Source organism: Pangasianodon hypophthalmus, chromosome 18, assembly GCF_027358585.1.
Source record: "Pangasianodon hypophthalmus isolate fPanHyp1 chromosome 18, fPanHyp1.pri, whole genome shotgun sequence".
Taxonomy (NCBI): domain Eukaryota; kingdom Metazoa; phylum Chordata; class Actinopteri; order Siluriformes; family Pangasiidae; genus Pangasianodon; species Pangasianodon hypophthalmus.
This window is the reverse complement of record NC_069727.1, coordinates 3,917,122-3,938,021: the sequence shown is the minus strand read 5'-3', so window position 1 is coordinate 3,938,021 and position 20,900 is coordinate 3,917,122. Positions and strand designations below refer to the sequence as shown.

General features: G+C 41.2%; 1 protein-coding gene across 5 annotated transcripts in view; it reads right to left on the bottom strand.

Moving 5' to 3' along the window:
- Window positions 1–3,120: 3,120 nt before the first annotated feature.
- The window catches only part of atp2b1a (ATPase plasma membrane Ca2+ transporting 1a), a 46,116-nt gene continuing 28,336 nt past the window's right edge, over window positions 3,121–20,900 (bottom strand). For 3 of the 5 annotated variants that reach the window (XM_034313078.2, XM_034313079.2, XM_034313080.2), the window contains 16 exons: window positions 19,481–19,519; window positions 16,255–16,410; window positions 15,836–16,050; window positions 15,345–15,587; window positions 14,918–15,159; window positions 14,398–14,635; window positions 14,087–14,266; window positions 13,908–13,995; window positions 13,694–13,800; window positions 13,385–13,576; window positions 11,764–11,977; window positions 11,430–11,641; window positions 11,243–11,350; window positions 9,858–10,046; window positions 9,372–9,458; window positions 3,121–5,868 (listed from right to left, as the gene is read on the bottom strand). In XM_034313078.2, coding sequence (XP_034168969.1) covers window positions 5,533–5,868; window positions 9,372–9,458; window positions 9,858–10,046; window positions 11,243–11,350; window positions 11,430–11,641; window positions 11,764–11,977; window positions 13,385–13,576; window positions 13,694–13,800; window positions 13,908–13,995; window positions 14,087–14,266; window positions 14,398–14,635; window positions 14,918–15,159; window positions 15,345–15,587; window positions 15,836–16,050; window positions 16,255–16,410; window positions 19,481–19,519 — 2,846 coding nt within the window. In that variant the 3' untranslated portion in view covers window positions 3,121–5,532. Of the gene's footprint in view, window positions 5,869–9,292; window positions 9,459–9,857; window positions 10,047–11,242; window positions 11,351–11,429; window positions 11,642–11,763; window positions 11,978–13,384; window positions 13,577–13,693; window positions 13,801–13,907; window positions 13,996–14,086; window positions 14,267–14,397; window positions 14,636–14,917; window positions 15,160–15,344; window positions 15,588–15,835; window positions 16,051–16,254; window positions 16,411–19,480; window positions 19,520–20,900 lie in introns of all 5 variants that reach the window. The other 2 variants (XM_034313082.2, XM_034313081.2) reach the window with 2 other exon arrangements.

The window sequence follows — 20,900 nt, the reverse complement described above, 5'->3', positions numbered from 1 at the left end:
TATTCAAATGTGTAAAATAATATTGACACTTTTTACAGTCCAGCTTGTTTTTTGTTTGTTTGTTTGTTTTTGCTATTATTAAGGTTTTAGTGAGCAGTCAAACAGTCTAAAATCTATAAGAACTTGATAATAAATACAATTTTTGGTAATTGTAGGTTTTGAAATAATTTCAAAATACCTACTATAATAAATAAATAAATAAATAAATAAATAAATAAATAAAAGGGCTGCACAATATATCGAAATTATCAAAATATCGCAAATGTAAATATGCATATCACAAGAAGGGCTTGCGATAACTGAATGATTTTAATACCTCAAAAAGTTTGTATACCTCAAAGCTTTATGGTGACGCAGATAGCAGAGAATGCTTCCTGTTCCTCAAAAGAACATGAAACATGCTGGTTATATCATTTTCAGTTTTAAAATATATAAATACATGGATATAAATATAATTTATATATATATATATAAATGTGATATGCGATAACTTGTCACATGTCACATATATGTAGCTCACTTTTATTGATTTATTTATTTATAGGTTTACATATTTTATTGTATAGGTTATTTGTACTGCTCTCTTAATGTGATCCCTACTTCATGTGATACTGTATTCTGTAACTCCTTTAAATTTTCAATTAATATACATATATATATATATATATATATACAGTACACTATAGCTAGCTAGTTAAGACCTATAAATTAAAAATGAAGATTCTTAAGATTGCAGTATTTTACTGTATGTAACACTGTTAAAATACAGTATACTAATATACACAAATAATAATAAGAAACAAAACTAACAGTTGATATCTAATGTCAGGAACAGTCACAGTAGGGTAGGCCAGGCTGTGGATTTTACTGTTATGGCGTTTTACTCTCGAAGGTTCACTGGCTCTGGTTCGCTGGACACGAGTGGGGACGTGAGGCAGACAGAGCGAGATGTTAGAGACAGATTCCAGACAGATATTTACTGTTTATTAACTCATTTACTTTAGCCGTGGCCTTGAAAGTTTCGTACAGAAAACATTCTTTCTTTGTGATTTCTTTTAGAAACTTTGGCTGTTAGCGTAGTTTTATTCCTCTAATACCGCAGCGATTTGCCAACCGTAACAACTTTTAATTTCTTAAAGAGCAACACATTATGCTTTTATAACTGTTTGTAGTTATAATTAATGTCGTCGATCATCCATGAAACAAGTCCGTTCCTGTCTTCGCTTACGTTACAGCAGCTATAAACAGTCGCTCTCTCTCCAGCCTCTCAGTTTTTCTCTCTCTTGACGGCAGTAACATAAAAAAAATGCAGCTTTTCATGTTACCGAAAAACCATAAAGCGTAAACTCCTCTGTCCTGGAAACTTTACGACTGTTACAAAGAGCTGAACCTGGACACTCCTTCCATAAATATTAATAAAACTCTTATCAATAATGATACGTTATTCTCTGCTAAATAGCAGCATGTTTTTAGTGTGTATTTTCAGTTGTTACTATAGAAACGTTAACACGTTAATATCGATCAGCAGGAGCACTACTTTCAGTGCTGCTGTTATAGAAAATTAATCAACACCTTCTGACCAATAGGAATTGAGTATTTAACAGCACTGTGGTATAAATTAATTACTATAGTGCTGCCGAATTTTCAGTTCTGATCTGATTTCTGGACATCCTCAGGACTTTGCAGTTTCTCTATAACATGACAAGCTGTGTTTTTCCTTTTTTTTTTGTTTGTCTTATTAACTTTTAAGGAAAGAAAAAAAAGAGAAGCTGGTGAGAGAACGACTGCTATAGCGTAAAGACATGAAAAGACTTGTTTCATGAATGTTCCACGACATTAACTGCAACTATAAACGGATAAAAAGTATGATGTGCTATAAACAGAATTATAGCTGAGCACCATCTGCACTGTGTTCCTTCTCCTTAGCAAGGAAAAATAAAGTCAGAACTCTGGGTTTTGAGGCAGCAGGCTGGCTCGGTGTGTGAGCGAGTGAGCGAGTGAGTGACAGAAGTGCTGATGCATGGAGAGGGAAAAGATCTGAGCAGCTGCCACAGACAGGGACGACTGCCGTCAGACTGTGTGTGACAAAAGCGCTGGTGGCATGGTGTGAAATGCTCTTACTGAGGATGTAAAACTTTAACAGCTCCCCATCAGCTGAAAAGTAAACGTCAGCTGGTCATGGCCAAGCTATTTGAGGACAATGACGCAGCAAGCTGAAGAGCTAACGTGCTGCATGGACATATCCACGGTCTAACTGCTGGCACTGTGTACGGACAACTGCTCAGGCAGAGCAAAAGCCGGTGCTACATCATTTACAGTTCCTGAGTTTCATACAGAACTGTGTTTCAAATGAGGAGAAAAAGAGGAGTGAGGTTTAGGATGCTTTCATATTGTTTTTGTTTTTTTTTTCCCCTCTCAATCATTAGTCTACATTTTGTCATCTTTTTAAAAAGTACTGCGGTTCAAGTTTTTCAGAAAGGTCTGGAAACTTTTTTTTAGAAAAGCACCAAGTGACATTAAGCACTTCTGGCCAATCAGGAGGCAAGTTGGAGGTTAAGTGAGAAAAACAAACATGGAGGACAAAATCAGTGAAAAAAAATTAGTGTGTCTTGTTAGTGAGTGAATATAAGCAGATTTACAACAGATAGAAGGAAAATATTCCATTGCCAATACGCCAGTATTAAAAATAATAGCGTGTGTATGTCGTGACGTCCCAATTTAAGTGCAGCTGCATACAGTCGAGGTCACACACACAGCTGACATTGTCTTGAGTTTCTGCCTCCAAAGCTACAGAGAAGACTCTTTATCCGTATTTCATCTGCATTACTGATAATAATAATAATAAATCTAATCTACAGAGAAAGCTAGTTAGTTAGTAGTTAGTAGCTGATACTAGTTACTAGAACTGTCAGAGCGTTGCGTTATGGAATAAAGCGTGGTAAGAGTAACTCTGCATCACATCACATCACCCTGCTGTTGATTATTTTCCTCAAACAGCATGCTCACAAGTGTTTTATTCTTTATGAGACATGTTTCTGTTCTCTACGAATAAACACAGGACGCTTCAGACTGCAATGATTTGCACTGGATATGAAGTAAAACATGGCCTTCAGATTAGGCTAAATATCCATTTTTCGCTTTTAATTCTTAAAAACCATACACATTACTCAACAAATTTCAAATGTAAATTGAATCACAATAACCATTTACATTTCTCCAGATAAACAGACATGAAGTACTTTTATTTCCAAATGTTAAGTTAAAAAAAAATAATAAATCCATAAAACAGATGGAAAAAACATTCATCCCTGTTACAGGAAGAAGCTACAGAATAAACTCATGGATTCTTTTCTTTCCACATCTCTTCACTAAATAGCAAACTCAAGCTGCTTTTTTTTTTATTTGTTAAACACAAGGAACAAAAAAAATAAATTAGGAAAAAAAAAAAAAAAAAAAAAAAAAAGTGCGGATGTGCTGAATAAAGAGCGCATCCTATTCTTCTTTGAATTTTCTCCTCTTCCCTTACAGACCCGCAGGAGAAAATCGACAGCCAATACCAGCCAGAACAAAAAAATAATCTAATCTAAAACATAAAAAATAAAGTGTTAATATTTGACTGTAGGTGTTTTCGTAAAGCCTGGTTCGTACTATTCGCCACCCTGAGAAATAGATTCCTAGCAGAACCAAATCACTAGCCTTGTTTGAAAAGCTGTTACTGCTGCACTGGTTACTGTGTAAAATTCCTCGAAGTCTGCTTCAGCAGGTCAAAAGATCTTCATTTCCCATAAAAATACAAAGGAAATCTTTATTTATATGGTCTGTATCAAAATTTCCAAAGGGAGTTGAAATAAATGTACCCTGTGCAGAGACCCCGTTATGTCCAAGTGTTTTTTTTTTCCCTAAAAATCCCCCTTTTTTTCCATTTAGTATGTTCCAGTATTTCAGGTGACAAATATATTCCACAGCCAAGTCAAACGCAGCAATCTGAATGACTAGAATATTTATGGAATAAGATGAAGAAAGAATACAATCTGTTGTTGTTTTTTCCCCCCGTATGAAGTCATAAGTGGAAACGTTTTCCAAAAATGAAACCTCAAAAACTAGTGTGTTTTTTCTGACCAAGATAAATGTAAATTTAAATGTTAATTGAAACACGATAATTTACTTCAAGACAAAAAAAAAAAAAAAAAAAAAAATCTTCACTCATAATGATGCATGTTTTGCATTCATTGCATCTGATTCGTTTAGTCATTTATTTTTTTTCTTCTTCTCCCTAAGCCTGAGATCATGATCCTCGATATCACATATTGGCAGGGACTGAAATGTTACCAGTGGACTTCCTACTAAGAATTACGGACTCGATGATAACTTTGGTGATTTGTCTCTCTCGCTTTTGTAAATTCCATTTCAAATCGAACTGATGTCATTTGAAACCTAGAGTCTCAACCATTACAGCGACTCTCGATCGATAATGATGAACTGGGAACACAACGCAGTCCCTAGTAAGCATGATAAACTAGCTTTAAAACTGAAGAAACGCAGTAGTAAATGCCTAAGGAAATGTACTGACAGAGGTCCTCGCCTGCGTCCCTGTCATCGCTCGCTCTAGCTTCTGGACCTCGACGCCTCTCTTCACTGCTATACAAGCCTTAGTGTTATCTATTTGGCTAGAAGATTTCTATGTATCCACAAATATATAACAAATAAAACTTGCAGGCAAAAATAGTTCAGTTTCCATAGAAACACCCTTTTTTTTCCTGAAAATACAGCAGTATCTGAAATATTACTCTCATTTCTTTCTTTTTTTTTTTTTTTTTTTTTTTTTTTAAATTTGTCCCCATTTTTTTCTGCATCAGGAAGCTCCTTCACCAACAAAGAGAAAAAAAGTATCTACAAACTTTGTAAACAGACCTGCCTTTTTCAAAAAAAAAAAAAAAAAAAAACATAAATAATTCAAAATATGAACAGCCAAATGAAGCAGAAATTAACCTGGGTGATCTAGGGCCAAAGAAAGAAATGTACACCACCATTCAGGGAAAAAAAAAAAATAAAGTCAATTCTTACAGCTAATCATCTGCAAGCCACGGAGAAACCAATCGTCTTCTCAATATTAGAATATTAATAATTAAATAATAATAATAATAATAATAATATAACAATAATAAAAAATACAGGTCACTTTCAATCTGAATTAACAATCCCTCCGTTTTCACAAAGGGGACAGAAAGATTTTATAAGCAGAGGTGGAAATAGAGTCCTTCCCTCTCCGAGAGGATGTTGAGAATAAAATAAGACAACAACAACAGAAGAGGAGGGGGAAAAAAAAAAAAAAAAAAAAAAAAAAAAAGGTAATATCACAACCACACCCTACATTCTGGTGAACGCTTGCTCTTGTTTCAGTCAAGCACAAGCCAAGCTCCCAGATCACACAGGGCTCCGCGCCCGTGAGTCCGCTGAGCGAGCGCAGGTCTCTGCAGAGACGGCAGGTGGGTGTGGCTCAGAGTGTGGAGGAAGGGAGGGGGGCGGAGCCGATCAGAGGGACGTCTCCACGCTGTGCATGGGGCTCGCTGGGGCCAAGGGCGTGGCCGGCTTGCTGTTGTCTAAGAAGAGGTGGACGCCGCTGTCCACGGCGTTATTGTTCTGGTTGGGTGACGGAGAGGGAGGTGGCGGGGGTGTGGGGGTGGCGTTTCTCTTCGTGGGGGCGTCGTCCTCGGCGTCCGTGTCGTCAATGAGGGGGATGTGGGGCTCCGAGTCCTCTATCCGGAACTCCGGGTGGGTCATAAAGTTGTGGATTGAGCTGCGCGACTCGGGCTTCTCCAGCCCCTCATAGGGGGACAGGGAGCTGCGGAATGCATTCACTACTCGGATCTGGGGGAAAGCAGGGGTATAGACACACACACACACACACACGCACACACACACACACGGTCAGCCTCAACGCTTCATACAGAAGTGGCACAAACCACACAGTCAGGCACAAATCACAAAGAAACACTCACACTTTGCATTTTAAATACAGGTCAAACCATGGCCAAATAAACTGGCTGTGATTAGGGTGAACTTCAGCCGGTTTTACACTGTGCGCTTCTAAGACTATTACTAGTCACACTGGCCAACGAGATCCCAATAAAATCTTGACCAAGCTTTGTAAAATTTTGCGTGATAACGTGTGTTCTCCAGGTCAGATTAAACGATGAAGATCCTCTAACGATAGACCTGCGGTTAAAGAACATGCGTGATCTGGGCTAGTATAAACACAAACACTCTTCAAAGAGAGCTTACGATGATTAGGATTTTTTTTCCCCAGTCTGTTAGCATGTGTGGTAGATTTGCAACTCACTGTATAAGGGTCAGGCATGAGTCTGAGCAAGTCCATATTTTAAATAAAAACATTTCACTTCAGTTAGTAATCCTACACCGTCCTCCTACTGGTGACTTTTAGACGCGTGTTATAGCACTGAGACTTTAGTATAAATGTCCTCACACTGCCAGATCCGTGTCATTGTCTGTCTTTGGTCAAAATGGCGCAAAATCGGCGAGCGTGTCACGTTATTCCTTCTAAGACCGCCGATCTCAACTCCCAAACGGCCAAAGAATTATTTTACGACGTGCCCTTTTCGTCCACGACCGGCTGAAAACTGTACAGTGTAAACCCGGCTGCAGTGTGAGCTGCGGGAGGACACACACGCAGGCTGTGGTGAGTAAAACCAGATTGTCATGTTAATGCTAGCTAGTGCAAGCTCCACTGAGAGAGACGAACCATCTCTTTCTTTCCACTCTCACGTCAGTGAAAAATGTACAAGATATATTAAACAAAAAGAGGGCAGGAAAACAAATGATCTGAGCATCTCCTCTCAGTAGTAGTGTCAGAAATCTCGCATAGCCAGTGTCCAGTTATTCAAAATGCAAGTGAGAGAGACAGAGAGAGAGACAGAGACAGAGAGACAGAGAGAGAGACAGAGAGAGAGAGAGAGACAGAGACAGAGAGAGAGAGAGAGAGAGAGACAGAGAGAGAGAGAGAGAGACAGAGAGAGAGACAGAGAGAGAGAGACAGAGAGAGAGACAGAGAGAGAGAGAGAGTTAAAAAAAAAAAAGACAGAATGAAAGAGAAAGAGAAATATAAAGACAGATGGAGAGCGAGAGAGAAAGAGATCAACATTAAACTAGAGAACATAGCTGAACACGAGAGGTTAATTGATCTGGACATGCTTGGGTGAGCAGGATGGGGTGAAGGGGGAGGGGGTTGATCGTTGATCACTGATTATGTTTTGATACAGAAACTTTGAGCAGCCAAGCAGGTCTAAGCTGTACAACACAAATAAATTTCACACACGGACAAGAGAGACTGGACCCATGCACAGCAGTGCTACCTTTTGTTTAACAGAAGTAAACCTTTGAGTATAGCCCATGACACATTTCACAAACTCTAAAGGAGGAACATGTCAGTTGTCAGAGTCAGTTTTGTTTTTTTGTTTTTTTTTTGGCATCACTTTGGAGTCGAATAAGGGACTGTCTGCCTATAAAGAAACTTTATACATTAGATGACTTTATTAATAGCAATCAACGTTGAGAGCACGGAGGCCCAGGATATATCAGTTCACCACTTTCATCCGGTGTACCTAAGAAACAGACAGCATTAGTGTGAAGAGCCTGAAGAGTCAGGAGTTCCTGATGACCTGAAAAAAGCTGTGGAAATGTGACTGTATTGTATTGAATTATAAGATTTATTGGAACGATTCTCAGTGTGTTAAAACAGCAAAAGAAAGCAATGATGCTAAAGTAAAATGGTGTAACATTCAGAAGAGTTGAAAGCAATATAATTAGAGAATGGCAGAGATAAATGTAAAACCAGGAGCATCGTATAGAGAGGGTGAGTAAGTGTATGGAAAATGACAGCGTGTACGTCAGGGAGTAAATCTGCAACGTCTGTGAGTGTGAGGAGGAAACCGTCTTGGTTTGTAAAACTCTCTGTGGTTTTCTAAGTGCTCCGGTCCTGCAGGTGGAGCTATTAACATTTCCACAACTACAGGAAGAAGACTTCTTGCCGCAAAGCGCCGGCAGTATAAACGACGCAGGAGTTGTTGGAAATATATATACAATCGTTAGAACGCGACAAAGAGGACGAAATGCTTATTTTGTTTCATATTTGTTCCAAGAAGAAAATGGAAGGAAAAAGATAAATAAGATGCAGGTGGTAGGTGAGACGATGAACTAAAATCAGGGGTTGAGGATGGTGATTTTAACATGCTTATGCTTAAACTTATGCGAGACGTCACATAGCGTTTTCGTCCACGATGTGTGTACAGCGATTACGCCATATTATTCATGGAAGCCAGGCGAACGCTGTCTCTGCATGAAGCATGATAAGGGTGATATGATAAGCCGTGATAAGTGAGTATGAACTAAAAGTAAATCTAATATAAAAAAGGTACGTGCTGTTTATGATATCCAACAGAAAAAAAAAAAATGATACAAACTGGAGAGATAACAGACAGAAAAACAGAAGAGGAAAAAAAAAAACGAAAGAAAGAATGGCAGGAGAGATATAAATAAAGATTCATTCCACAGAGGACACAACACAGGACATTCATTCCAGGAGAAGCAGACGCTGTGCTCCCTCCCCTGCGTCTCGGTTACAAATGGATTAAGGAACATGTCCAACTCCAGCAAGAGACGAACCTGCAGAAGCCTGGACTGGATTCTGACTAGCGGAGGGGAAAAAAAAATCATTATTTCACAGGAATTATCGCAGAAAGGCAGTTTTTGAGTTGAAAACAAATTCCACACAGCCTCTAAGCAAGGCCAATTTTTTTAGCAGTGCTGTGACTGAGCTGGTTGTCAGTGTGACCATGGGCATATACTCAAAATATTTACACACAGAGGACTATAGCAGTCACGGAGCCCAGCAGAGGGACCGAGGCACGGCAGCGGCTGCAGACGCAACACACACGATGTTGATCTGTTAGAATGTTAACACACTGTTTATTTGAGGAAAAACCCAGCCAAAGCTATCAAACAGGACAATGACAGAGAGACCTCAGCCCCACTGGCCTCAGAACAGTACACACAGATATATCTCCATAAATATCAGCACTTGGATTCAGAAGCGATGTAGCGGACATCTAGTTTTTTTTTTTTTTTTTTTTTTTTGGTTTAATTTTGATTTTTAAACTCGTTATTTAAATTTCTTTTGTTTTCTTTTCATAGAGAGGGACATTATAGAAGAATGTAGAACGTTAGGCGAGTGAAGGAGGAAATGTTAATTGTCATGCACTAAGAAACACGCACTCACACCCCACAGTGGCAGAAGCTTTGTTGGAGGCAGTGGCAGTAGAAAACGCTACATGTGTAGGGCTAGAAACATTGGTTACATCGTGCTGTTGGCTGGTGCTCGAGGGGTGACGCCTGAGGGCCCCCTGAAAGGAAGTGCCGCTCTGGAACGCACTCACTACATCCATCTGCAAGGAATCAGAGAGCGTGACAGGAGGGCCCAAAGAACGCATATAGGAGAGAAAGAGAGAGAAAGCAAGAGAAAGTGAGAATAAGAGAAGCAGGGAGGGAGGACAGAAAAAGAAGGGCACCCATATAAAGAGAGGACAGGTAGCAGCATGGAGAGAAAAGGCACTGTATGGAAGACAGTTAACCCCAGCGTTAGCCTCCCTGACTTTACCCCGATCAGTACATTAAATCAGAAGAGCTACTTCACCACAAATCAGACTGCACGAAAGGTACTGTAAAGTTAAGCATAAGAAAAGACGTTGGCACTAATTAAGTGTGAAGAAAGCACAGAGTGTACTGGGACCTATCCTGATCTTCCTCAACACAGGGTGTGAAGACGAGCGTCTCGGTGAAGTTACCTGAGTCTGTATCCTGTTGAGGCCTCGGAACCAGAGGATTTGCCCCCTGCGGAGCTCACGCTCAGCGTGGTCGATCTCGTCGAGGTCCTCCATGTCCTCCAGCTCCTCGTCTGGGATCTCCTCCTTCTGAGTTCCGTGACCGGCCGTCTTCAGGAACTTCAGGCGACTGGTCGGGATGGAGGAGATCACCTGCGCAAGGGTGGAGCAACAGGAACTCAGTCAAACACTGCAGTTCAGTCAAGATAATACACATTAAGATGAAGAGTGTGTTCACATATGCAGTGTTTAGTGCGTCTGAACAGAACCCTGATGTGTTCTCATTCTCAGTGCGGCTCTTTAAGCAGGAGCAATCAGACTCGCACGTGGACCAAACCAACCGGACTGAGAGCGTCTGGAGTGAGGTGGCCTCGGTTCACCCCCAAGTGAACTCTAGCGCAGTGAGAAAGTGATTCTGAATCGACCCGATCGCAGCAAACTTGCAGTGTGTTTTTGGTTTCAGCAGTGTTTTTTTTTTTTTTTTGTAGATTCACAGTGTGCAAACTGAGCCAAAGCACAACGCTGTAGAACTCTGTACCACACAAAATGCTTTCAGCTTGTTATTTATAAAATTATCTAGTGAGTGCTGACTCTGTGCTTTTGTGACTTCGTTTGCTTTCTGGTTAGTTTAATTGTGCATAGTGCAAAATCAAATCAAACCAAATAGCAAATAAATCAAAAGTATTCATTCCACTCTGATATGGACTGGACAAATGGACTAATGGGTGTGAAATCTTTGTTAAATAAACATAACAGAAGGTGCATTTTGTTAGCACTTGACAGAAAATAAATGGGTATTTGAAAACACAAAACAGGACAGCAAAGCTTTAGCTAATTTCTCTGTTAACTTCTTAGATAAAAGCCTGTGAGTCTGGACAGAGGATTAATTTTCTCATGATATGTCCTGAAAAGCCAGATGAATGCTTGCTGTGTGACAGCTTCAAAGCTATAGTTAGCTAGCTTGCATAGCATTGGCTACAATCTTTTGTGGTCCCTTCTCTGTCTGTGAAATGATTATTTCTGTGGAACACATGCTGCTGCTCCGACTGTAAACAAACACAACAACATAAATGGAGATAACGGCTGCATTTCTGGCTCCATTTTGACGACACTGGACGTTTGTTTATTCAATTTTTCCATCATCCACTTTGATTTTCAACCGATTTCAATCCAGGAGTTGACCACAAGAGGGCAGTGCTCAACCACTGCATAATTAGAATGTAGCTGATCCACCTGCTCGACAGGGAAACGCCACAACGTTCGAAATCAACATGGCGGTCTGGTGTCCTTCCTGAGAATTCTACAATCAAAAATATTCCAGTGTGATATTTAAATAACTGCGGTCTTACCTGACCCCAGAGCAGACAGCCACAGCCTAAGAAAACGCACCAGAGCCAGTGTTCGATGCTAAGACCCACGCAGCTGAAGGGCTTGCCTCCGAACTGCACAATGACAATCTGGAAAGAGAAGGATTGCGTTAGCGGGGTTAACATTGGCTGGAATGCTTTTGTCGTCTGCATTTCGATTAGCACCCACCTGGATGATGAATGTGCCAAAGACAATGGAGCAGAAGATAAGGTTGTTGAAGATACCCTCAAAGACGTTCCTCTCGCCGTGGATCTTGCGGGCGTTGATTTCGTTGAAGAGCTGCATCAACACGAAGGTGTTGAAGACAATGGTGTAGTGTTCAGAGGGTGGTGCATGGAGAGGGGTGTTACGGCCGCTGTCTATGTCGAATAGCTTTTCACCTAAGAAAAAAAAGGATAAGGTTTAGTCAAGCGTTCTGTAATCGGGTAGCTGTGATGTCCGCGCAAAACCAATGACGGTACTAATAGTGCTTTGAGTAAAGTAAAGCGCTGTCGGCTCTCACCTGCAAACAACAGAGTGAAGATGACTGTGAGCTGGTAAACGGCATGGCCCAGGATGTTCTTCATCATGGTCCTGGAGATGAGGGGTTTGTTACGGCCGTATGGTTTCCTCAGCAGCAGAGACTCCGTGGGAGGCTCAGTGGCCAGAGCCAGCGAGGCAAACGTGTCCATGATCAGATTCACCCACAACATCTGTACTGCTTTCAATGGAGAATCCTGAGGGGGAGAAAAAAAAAAAAAAAAAAAACACATAAAATGCAGAAGTCTCAGTAAGTTCAGGACAATCTTGCTAATATGGAACTTATAATTCCTCCTCTCTAAAGAGTTAGGGGAATAAAGTATACCATTCTGAGACATCACTCATTAAAGTGGTCAAACTGTTGCCCTGCTGTATTTTCTAGAAAATAAGGAACATTTTTGGCTGCATGTGCTATAATTTCCTTATTAGCTGAATTGTAATTTACCTGCAGTTACCATTTGTTAACTGCCGTGAATGTTTCACCAACACATTAAATGAAAAGACGTGTAAAAATGACGCTCTGTCGTCTGTTATGAGCGTTAACCAGAATTGAACTTTTGACAGAACGTGCATACACGTGTCAGCCAATAGGAGAACACGTTCTACACGTTGCTCTTTAGCGACTTCTTTATGATGAAGTTCATGCAGCCAGCCATTTTCCGGGACTGACAAAAGAATTAAGATGTAGCAAAGGCTACAAAGGAAAACAAGCAACACTAAAGGGAGAAAAAAAACAACCCATAACTAGTCTACAGTCTGAAGCAGCAAAAATAAAAATGCTTAGTCAGATTTTTTAGCACTCCAGAGTGACTCACTGTCTGGAAAATAAGATTAATGACTCCTGCTAGGAAGAAACTAGCTGGGTATCAGGACTAAAATCTAAAATCAGGACCTACAGTGAACATGTTTGAAATCGCACGATGACTGAGAAGGATGTGGAAAACCGGTTTTCACCCATATAAAACATGTTCTAACAGTGAAATGAGAAATGAGAGGAGGACCCTTTTCTTAGAGAGAAGAAGCTGTGTGCTGTGCACATAACAGAAAAGCAAATTTATTTATTTATTTATTAAAATGATATTCAGCGTCGATAGTCTTAAAGCGGTGGTGTCCAATCTTATCCGGAAAAAGATCCGGTGTGAGTGCAGGTTTTCATTCCACCCAAGCAGAAGCCACACCTGAGCCAAGACCAAGATGGCTGCTGTTTGGCTGGAATGAAAACCTGCACTCACGCAGGACCTTTCCGGATAAGATCGGACACCCGTGGTCTAAAGCATAACCTTTGAAACTTGACACGGTTTCAGTGAAGCATGCACTTAAGCTCCGTTTCAAAAACGCGCTTGCCATTTGACGGCAACACAAGCAACCAAGAAGATGCCATATCATCAGCTTAGTGCTCATCAGTCTGCTCCGGTTTTAAATCAGCTCCTCCCAGGTGGGTCGTAATCCTCTGCTTCTGTCTCGTACTAATAAGCAATCATTCAGAGTTGCTCGGTTTGCTCTAACAAACTTCCTTCGGCACTTCGTCCGTTTATCCCGTTTGGCTATTCCACATGTTGTTGTCTTTCATGCTGGTCAGAAGAGTACAGGAGAGATGCGATTACCTGTGTGATGCAAGCTCCGGTGAAGGCCACGATCACAGCCACTACGTTGACAGTGAGCTGGAACTGCAGGAATTTGGAGATGCTGTCGTAGACGTTGCGGCCCCACATGACCGCTTTGACGATGCTGGAGAAATTGTCGTCGGTGAGAATGATGTCGGAGGCCTCTTTAGCTACATCTGTGCCTGCAATGCCCTGAGAACAACGACAACGACAAGAGGTTCTGCATCTGCATTTCGTAAAAAAGCACGCAGCCGTTTCAAGAACCATTGTGAAATTGATTGGTCTGTTTTACGCCTGTGAAGTGTATACCATAGCGAATCCAACATCGGCCTTTTTCAAGGCAGGGCCGTCGTTTGTACCGTCTCCCGTTACTGCTACTACTTGCCTCTGTTCTACAACAGTGCTGTCGATGATACCTGAAAATGAAACGTTTGTGAGTCACTCAACACTTCTGCGCAATATAATTAGCTTATCCTGGTTTCATAAAACAATGTGTGGAAAAAAAATAAATAAAACGGAATACCTTTAACTAACGTGTGCTTGTCTGTGGGAGAGGATCTCGCCAGGACTCTGAGTTTCGGCCATATTTTATCAATCCGCTCCTGTTCGATCTATAAAATGAGCACATCATGTCTGTCAGGACTTTAAAAGAAATCTTAAATCTCTGTGTGAGCACTCTAGCAGAAACAGTGTTGATCTCACCTCTCCTTTCTCGTTGCGTATCCGCCGGTTGAATTCTTTACCTTCCAGGCAGAGGAAATCATCTCCAGGCTGCAGGATGCCGCATTTGGTTGCTATGGCGCGAGCTGTGTTGATGTTGTCCCCGGTGACCATGCGCACTGTGATCCCGGCACGCTGGCACTTTCTAATAGCATCAGGGACCTGATTGAGAGAACTGGGTCAGACGGCACACCTCACTAAGCATTAAAGATATTCGCTATCAGCTAGCGCTAAAGGACATAACTAACAAACAGCTGTGCCTAAAGATTTATTAATCAAACACAGGGTCATACTTCCGGTCTGACGGGGTCCTCGATGCCCACCACACACACACAGGTGAGTCTGGTGAGTATATCGGCCTCGTTTTCCCACTCAGGTTCTCCTTCTGAGGCGGGGAAGTCTCTGTAGGCCAGGCATATTGTCCTCAGGCCTTCAGAGGCCATGGGCTCAATCACTTTCTTCACCATGTCATCCCTGTCTCTGGGCCGGAACACCTTGGCCTCACCATTCGCTGTAAGGATCTTATAACATCTAGACAGGGAAAGAGCAGTAGAGGAGAAACGGTTATGAGACAGCAGGATGAGAAGCACCATCTGGGTAATTTCTCTGGGGAAATGCATCAGTAGCCTGGCTGGTGGGTTTGAGAGGAAGAAAGAAGAAAAAAAAAAAAAAAAAAAAAAGAAAGAAGGAAAGAAAGCATCTGATGTGCTTAGTAAGCGTGATGACACGATTCTTTACCTCACTAACCCCTCCTTCTCTTTTTTTTTTTTTTTAAGAAAATGACATGAGGCTTGAAGTTTGAGAGATGCCTACTTCTTGAGTAGAATTTCCGAAGCTCCTTTGCTGAACATCCGGAAGCTTCCGTCAGCGTTCTTCAGCACGGTGCTCATGGATTTCCTGACAGAGTTGAAAGTGTAAACTTTATAGAGCTTCTCCTCGGGGATCTCGTTGCGGATTGCTTGGTAGTCTTTTTTCAGGTCCAGCACAAAGCCAAGCAAGGCACATTCGGTTTTGTTGCCCACCTGACGAGACAGACCTCCCTCCTTCTCAGGAGGCTGGGGGGCAGAAAAGAAGAAAAGAAAAAAGCGAAGAAAAAAAAAATTATGATTAAAAAAAATGGCACATATATATATTTTATACTGGCCTACCACAATTCCTGTCCAAGAGGTGTAATGAATAATTGAAGCAGGCACAGCCGATCTAAACCAGTGAATGGCACAATGGATGCAGGTGCACTCACCATGATCTTGGTGGTATAAGCGCTGTTGACGCTGATGCCCAGAATGAGCAGGTCCATGATGCTGGCAGGGATTACTTCTGGCTCAGGGACCTTCCTGTAGTGCTGGTCTGCGATGTAAGCCTGCACCACAGTCATCCTGTTCATGGTCAGAGTGCCCGTCTTATCTGAACAGATGGCAGTAGCATTGCCCATGGTCTCGCAGGCATCTAAATGCCTTACCAAATTGTTGTCCTTCATCATTTTCTGAAAAATAGAGAAAGATGGTGGGGGTGGGAAGGTGGGGCAATACAGGATTAGACAGGGCGAGGGCAAGATTAACTAAGAGAAAGCCTAAAAGCCTAAAATCTGTTGGTATATAACAGGCCGTGTAAACGGTCACTATAACAGCTATGGCAAGTTATTCTCAACAGCATGAGTGTGTGTGTGTGTGTGCTGTCCAACATGGAGGTCGGTGATATAGCTAGGTGGCTGCTTTACAGAGCGGGACATACTTTGACAGAGTAAGCCAGTGAAATAGTGACGGCAAGAGGCAGACCCTCAGGGACAGCCACCACCAGGACGGTCACGCCGATGATGAAGAACTTGACGAAATACTGGATGTATATGGGTGTGCAGCTTTTCTCCCACGGAAGGCCTTGCACCCAAAAGGTGTTCACTATAAACAACACCACCAGGATTATGACGGTGATGGCAGACATCACCAGACCTGCACAGAGACGAGAAAAGCACACCCTTAAACCAGTGCTACACCCAAAAGCTCAGAAACTGAAACTGAAAACAAAAGGGTTAGCTTCAGGAAAAAAAAAAAAGGCACCACAGGATCATAATAAACAGCCACAGCAAATCCACAGAACAGAAGAAGAGTAAGAGTAAGGTTTGGCAATTAGGACGAGAACTAAAATGCCCTGACCTGCTTTGCCGATTTGGACTGCTAGTTTAGTCAGCTTTCCCTGCAGAACAGATTTCTCTTTTTTTGGCAAGTTGGCTTTGCGCTTCTCCTCTGCATCTGCCCCTTCGTCGCTGTTCAGGGGCTGCATTTCCATTGCAGCTCCATCCTGGGCTTTAGCTGAACAAGGGGACAGTGCAAAAGAGAGAGAGAAACTTAAAAATGTGTTAATGATAATAATTTCAAATAGTAAAAAACAAACAAACAAACAAAAAAAAAACAACACTAAAATTCACATACATAGCCTTGTCATTGAACTGGTCTACTTATTCTCATAACTATTCTTTATTTGTGACAAAATACACTTTTTGGCCAAAAGTTTGTGGACACCTGACCAATCACACACATGCTTGTTGAACATCCGAGGGAAATTGTAAAGCTACAGCATACAAAGACATTGGGGAAGGTCAGTGTAGAAATATCAGCATGGTGTGTGGATTCTGACTCCAGTTTCCTAACTGGTCTGAACTAGAGATGTGCGCTGGACTTATTTAATCTCGCTCACACAGTTATTACTGCTTGTACGCTGTCGTCGGCGTGGGCCAGTTTTAAAAAGTACTTCCGATATCAATGAAATGATACGTGTCTCCATAATTCAGACAAAATCAAATGACTGCTTCGAGCATGGTAAAACCTATTTACTATAATAATGTTAATGCAGAACAAAGCGAGTTTATAGCCCTGTGCGCAGTGATAAAGTTTATGAGTCTGTAATGACTTTTAATCTCCAAATGCCAACAGTGCTCCTGCTAGTGACTGCAGCCCGCATTTTACTAGCAGTTTTCACTTCCTTCTCTTTTGTCTAAGAGCTACTTTATCAATTGTGTGGCTACTCAAAGGGCCTTAGGTTCAGGTCCAGCTGTGCAACATGCTTTGTGTGTCTTGGGACCATCAGATATAATGGGTCTCCTTCTCTGTGGGAGAGAATGACTGTAGGGTCCCTCTGTTCTTCCTGCTAGCAAACAGGCCATGTTCATGCACGCACAAAAGCCACAAGGAAACTAGGGCATCTCTTCAGCGCTCTGATTAAACATCTCTTTTTAAACGGTGAATAGAAATTCAACAGGGTGTATTCTGTCTAAGCAACCCAGGCCCTAATACAGGCTCAAAGTATTATCGCTGGTTTATCACACCAACCCACACCCATCGCTCTGATGAAATCAGCACGGTAAAACACAGCGTGTCACTGCACCGCTATACACACACTCGCAAACACACGCACACACACCCTAATATAAACTTCAGTGATATCTGTAACCCCTGTGTAACGTGCTTATTCTACCACAGTTAAAGTCCGGGCTGCACTGAGAAGATATGAAGGATGAAATGTGCGTGTCGTGCTTGTTCTGTGCTGTGGCAGGACTGTTCTCCACTCCACGCAGGGCTGTAATCCTAGTCTGAGGTATTAGTCCTCGTTCCTGGCAAGCGTGGAAGTGAGGGAGGCTGTGCAGCCTGCGCTTTAGTAAACACCACAGTCCTGCTTCGATATCAAATCCTGACCAAATAACACATAACAGACTCCCTGTTATCAGAACTGGCACTAGCCTCGGTTTGCTCTAACACGACTCTCCCCTGTGACTGATTATACGTTTCTGAACAGTAACAGTTTGCTGTTTTTATTTTAACATTTAAGGCACCTGTTTATTACAAGTACATGATGCAGAATACACATGATGTTACATGATGTAGAAAAACGAGTGCATGGCTTTATGTGCTCCGTGTTGGACAACAGTATTGCCGTGTTTTTGGGATGTTCCAGTAGGTGTGATGTATAAAGTGTGAAAGCAGGGGTCTTCGAAAGCTGGACTGTGGTGTGAATGCAGACACGAACCGAATGAAGCACTGTACTTCAGCGACTCCATCTTTCTAAACGTGAGCCAACACAGCTCCTGTAGCAGATCCTCCATTTCAGTTTATCCAATCGCATGCAATTATGTAAGTTATTGATCAGAAGGAAGTGGACCAGTTTAACCCCCCCAGCTTCGAGTTCAAAACTGTTCAGAGTAGAGCTGTGTAAAAGTTACGGTTTATACTTTAATACAGGTGTTCAGATGTAAAGCTTGTGGTACAAAGAAAGGCCAATGTATCGGTTCCTCATATGGGATTTACTACACTCGTTCATTCCTTTTTAGTTACTGCTTTATCCCAGGTAGAGTCACGGTGGCTTAAATTATTAAGATGTTTATATTTTGGGAAATAGAACCACGTTTATTAGAGAATATAGCAGGCAGGTACAATACAAAAATAATATCTGTGCAAGCGGGAGAATGGTCGAACATTCTGAAGGAGTAAGAGTGAGTGGCAACGTGACGCGCCAACGAGAAACAAAACACATCCGCTTCAAATTATTCAAATTTACAGCCAATCATTAAAGGTTATGAGGTAACTGTCATTGCCATTCAGTCATGTTAGTTATGTAACTGGACCTTTTTGTGTAAAAAAAAAAAAAAAGAAGAAAAATTGTAGGTGAATATTCCTGCTCTACACGGCCTTTAACTGCGCAACGTCTCTGAAATTCATTATCCATTATCTATAATCCATCATGCCTGCTTCAATGGAAATGTGTTTCTTTATTCTAATGACACAGAATTCTAAAACTTGATAGCAAGAAGCTTTTCCCACGAAGCGCCTGAAGAAACTTTCCTGTCAGAGATGTGGATTTAGACACATGCTGGAGAATTACTTTAAGCTGTGATACTGGTGCTCTCGTCCAGCCTCTCTGAGGTTTGCTGAGGTTGGAGTGAGGCGTGTTGATGTATCAGGATGCTCTTACACTCGTCAGCCTTTTATAGTTAATCCATCATAGCTGCACCAGCTCGAGAAACTACTTAAACGTAAACTCGGATCATGTCTAAAATCCCATTATACTCTATCCAGAGGAGGACGGGTTCCTCGTTTCAGTCTAGCTCATCTGTCAAGGGTGTCTGTTTTTTTTTTCTTTTAATGCATCGTACCAGTAAAGCTGAACTGAATCGGATGCATACTGTACCTCACAAAGCACACACACACACACACACACACACTCACACACACACACACTCACACTAGCACAAGCAGGACAGCTCTAATGACTATCCAATAGAAGTAATGGGTTAAGGCAATGGTTTTAACGCAAGCTGCAGCACCTCAGAGATTGCCAGCTAAGCCAATATGCGGCTCATTATGCAGTTAAGTCAATAGGGTTACTCACCTTTCTTTCTGTTCTCCACAGAGCCGTCTTGCTTTTTGTCTACGGAGAGAAAGAGTACGTCAGAAACGCTCTGAAACTTATTTAACAGTCCCACGCTGTGCCTGAGATTATTCTGCCACATCCATTTAAATGTATTTCCAATTATGCAAATGCTCCCTTTGATTTAATAGAGTGAGAGGCAGTACTTAGTATTTTATAAAGGTTTTTTTTTTTTTTTTTAAAAAAAAAGAAACACAGATGTGGGTTGGGGCCTTAATGCAGGATGAAAATCTTTGGCCGGGCCACAGACACGCCTGTGTGCACACATGCAGCTGTGGTGATCTGTGCATTCGATGAACAAAAACACGGCCCGGGCTTTGTGAGCGCTGAGCTGCTAAAAGGTCTAGGGGCATTCACTGGAACTGCTAACACATGAGGACAGGAGGCTGCTGAAATTCATTACAAACGCTGTTGGCTAATGGAGCAGAAATCCTTGCCATATGCTAAACTGGGGATATGATGAACAGACAGCAAGAAAAACATTTCAGCTCCATTTGGTCCTTGCTGATTGGCAGTAGCAAAAACAAACACAAACTAATGAGGCTTATTATAAACTTCTATTGCTGTAAAATAAATAAATAAATAAATAAATAAATAAATAAAAAAAATCTCATAATAGTAAATAGTTATTTGTTGTTTCATTTAAGTTTAAGCATCTAATTAACAGCATTTTACAAATAGCTGATGTGATCTAGTTTTCAAGTCTTGTGATGTTGAAATGAAGGCAAGCTTACACGGAGCACATCGCATATCCATTATCACATTTCAATTTAAACGATAAATAGCCAGCGTAATGTAAATAGTGGTGTATTATTCACCGCCTGGCGTCTGACAGTGCTGCCACGTTCCCGCAAAAAGCCTCTGAATATTTGTTACTTGGAAGAATTAGTATTCTAAATCATTCGTGCAAAAGGTATGCCATAAATACCTCATTTATTCGGAGCGACGAGTGACGCAGGTGACGCAAAGTTCATGTGGCCAAAATTAGAACAAGGTCGATGTAAATTAAACGACTAAAAGCAGAACAGGCACGGGGAAAAAAAAAAAAAAAAAAAACCACTTAGCTAGTGAAAATATCTTGAATATAGTGAAATATATCTAATATTTCCTACTATATGATTACGATAAAGCAAATGTTATTAAAGATTATTAAACTTATTTGTAGACATTTTACTCATTTCAAGCTTTACACAGATAATTAACAGATAATTTTGCTTCTTTCCAGAAACAAATGCTTAAAATTATAAAATCATCGGCCAATAGAACAAGACTATTTCAACAAGCGTGAAAGTATAAATGTCTAGAAACAGGTTTAAAAATCTTATATTTGGTTTAATGTAATCTGATAATAGGAAATGCTAGATATTTTAATTATATATAA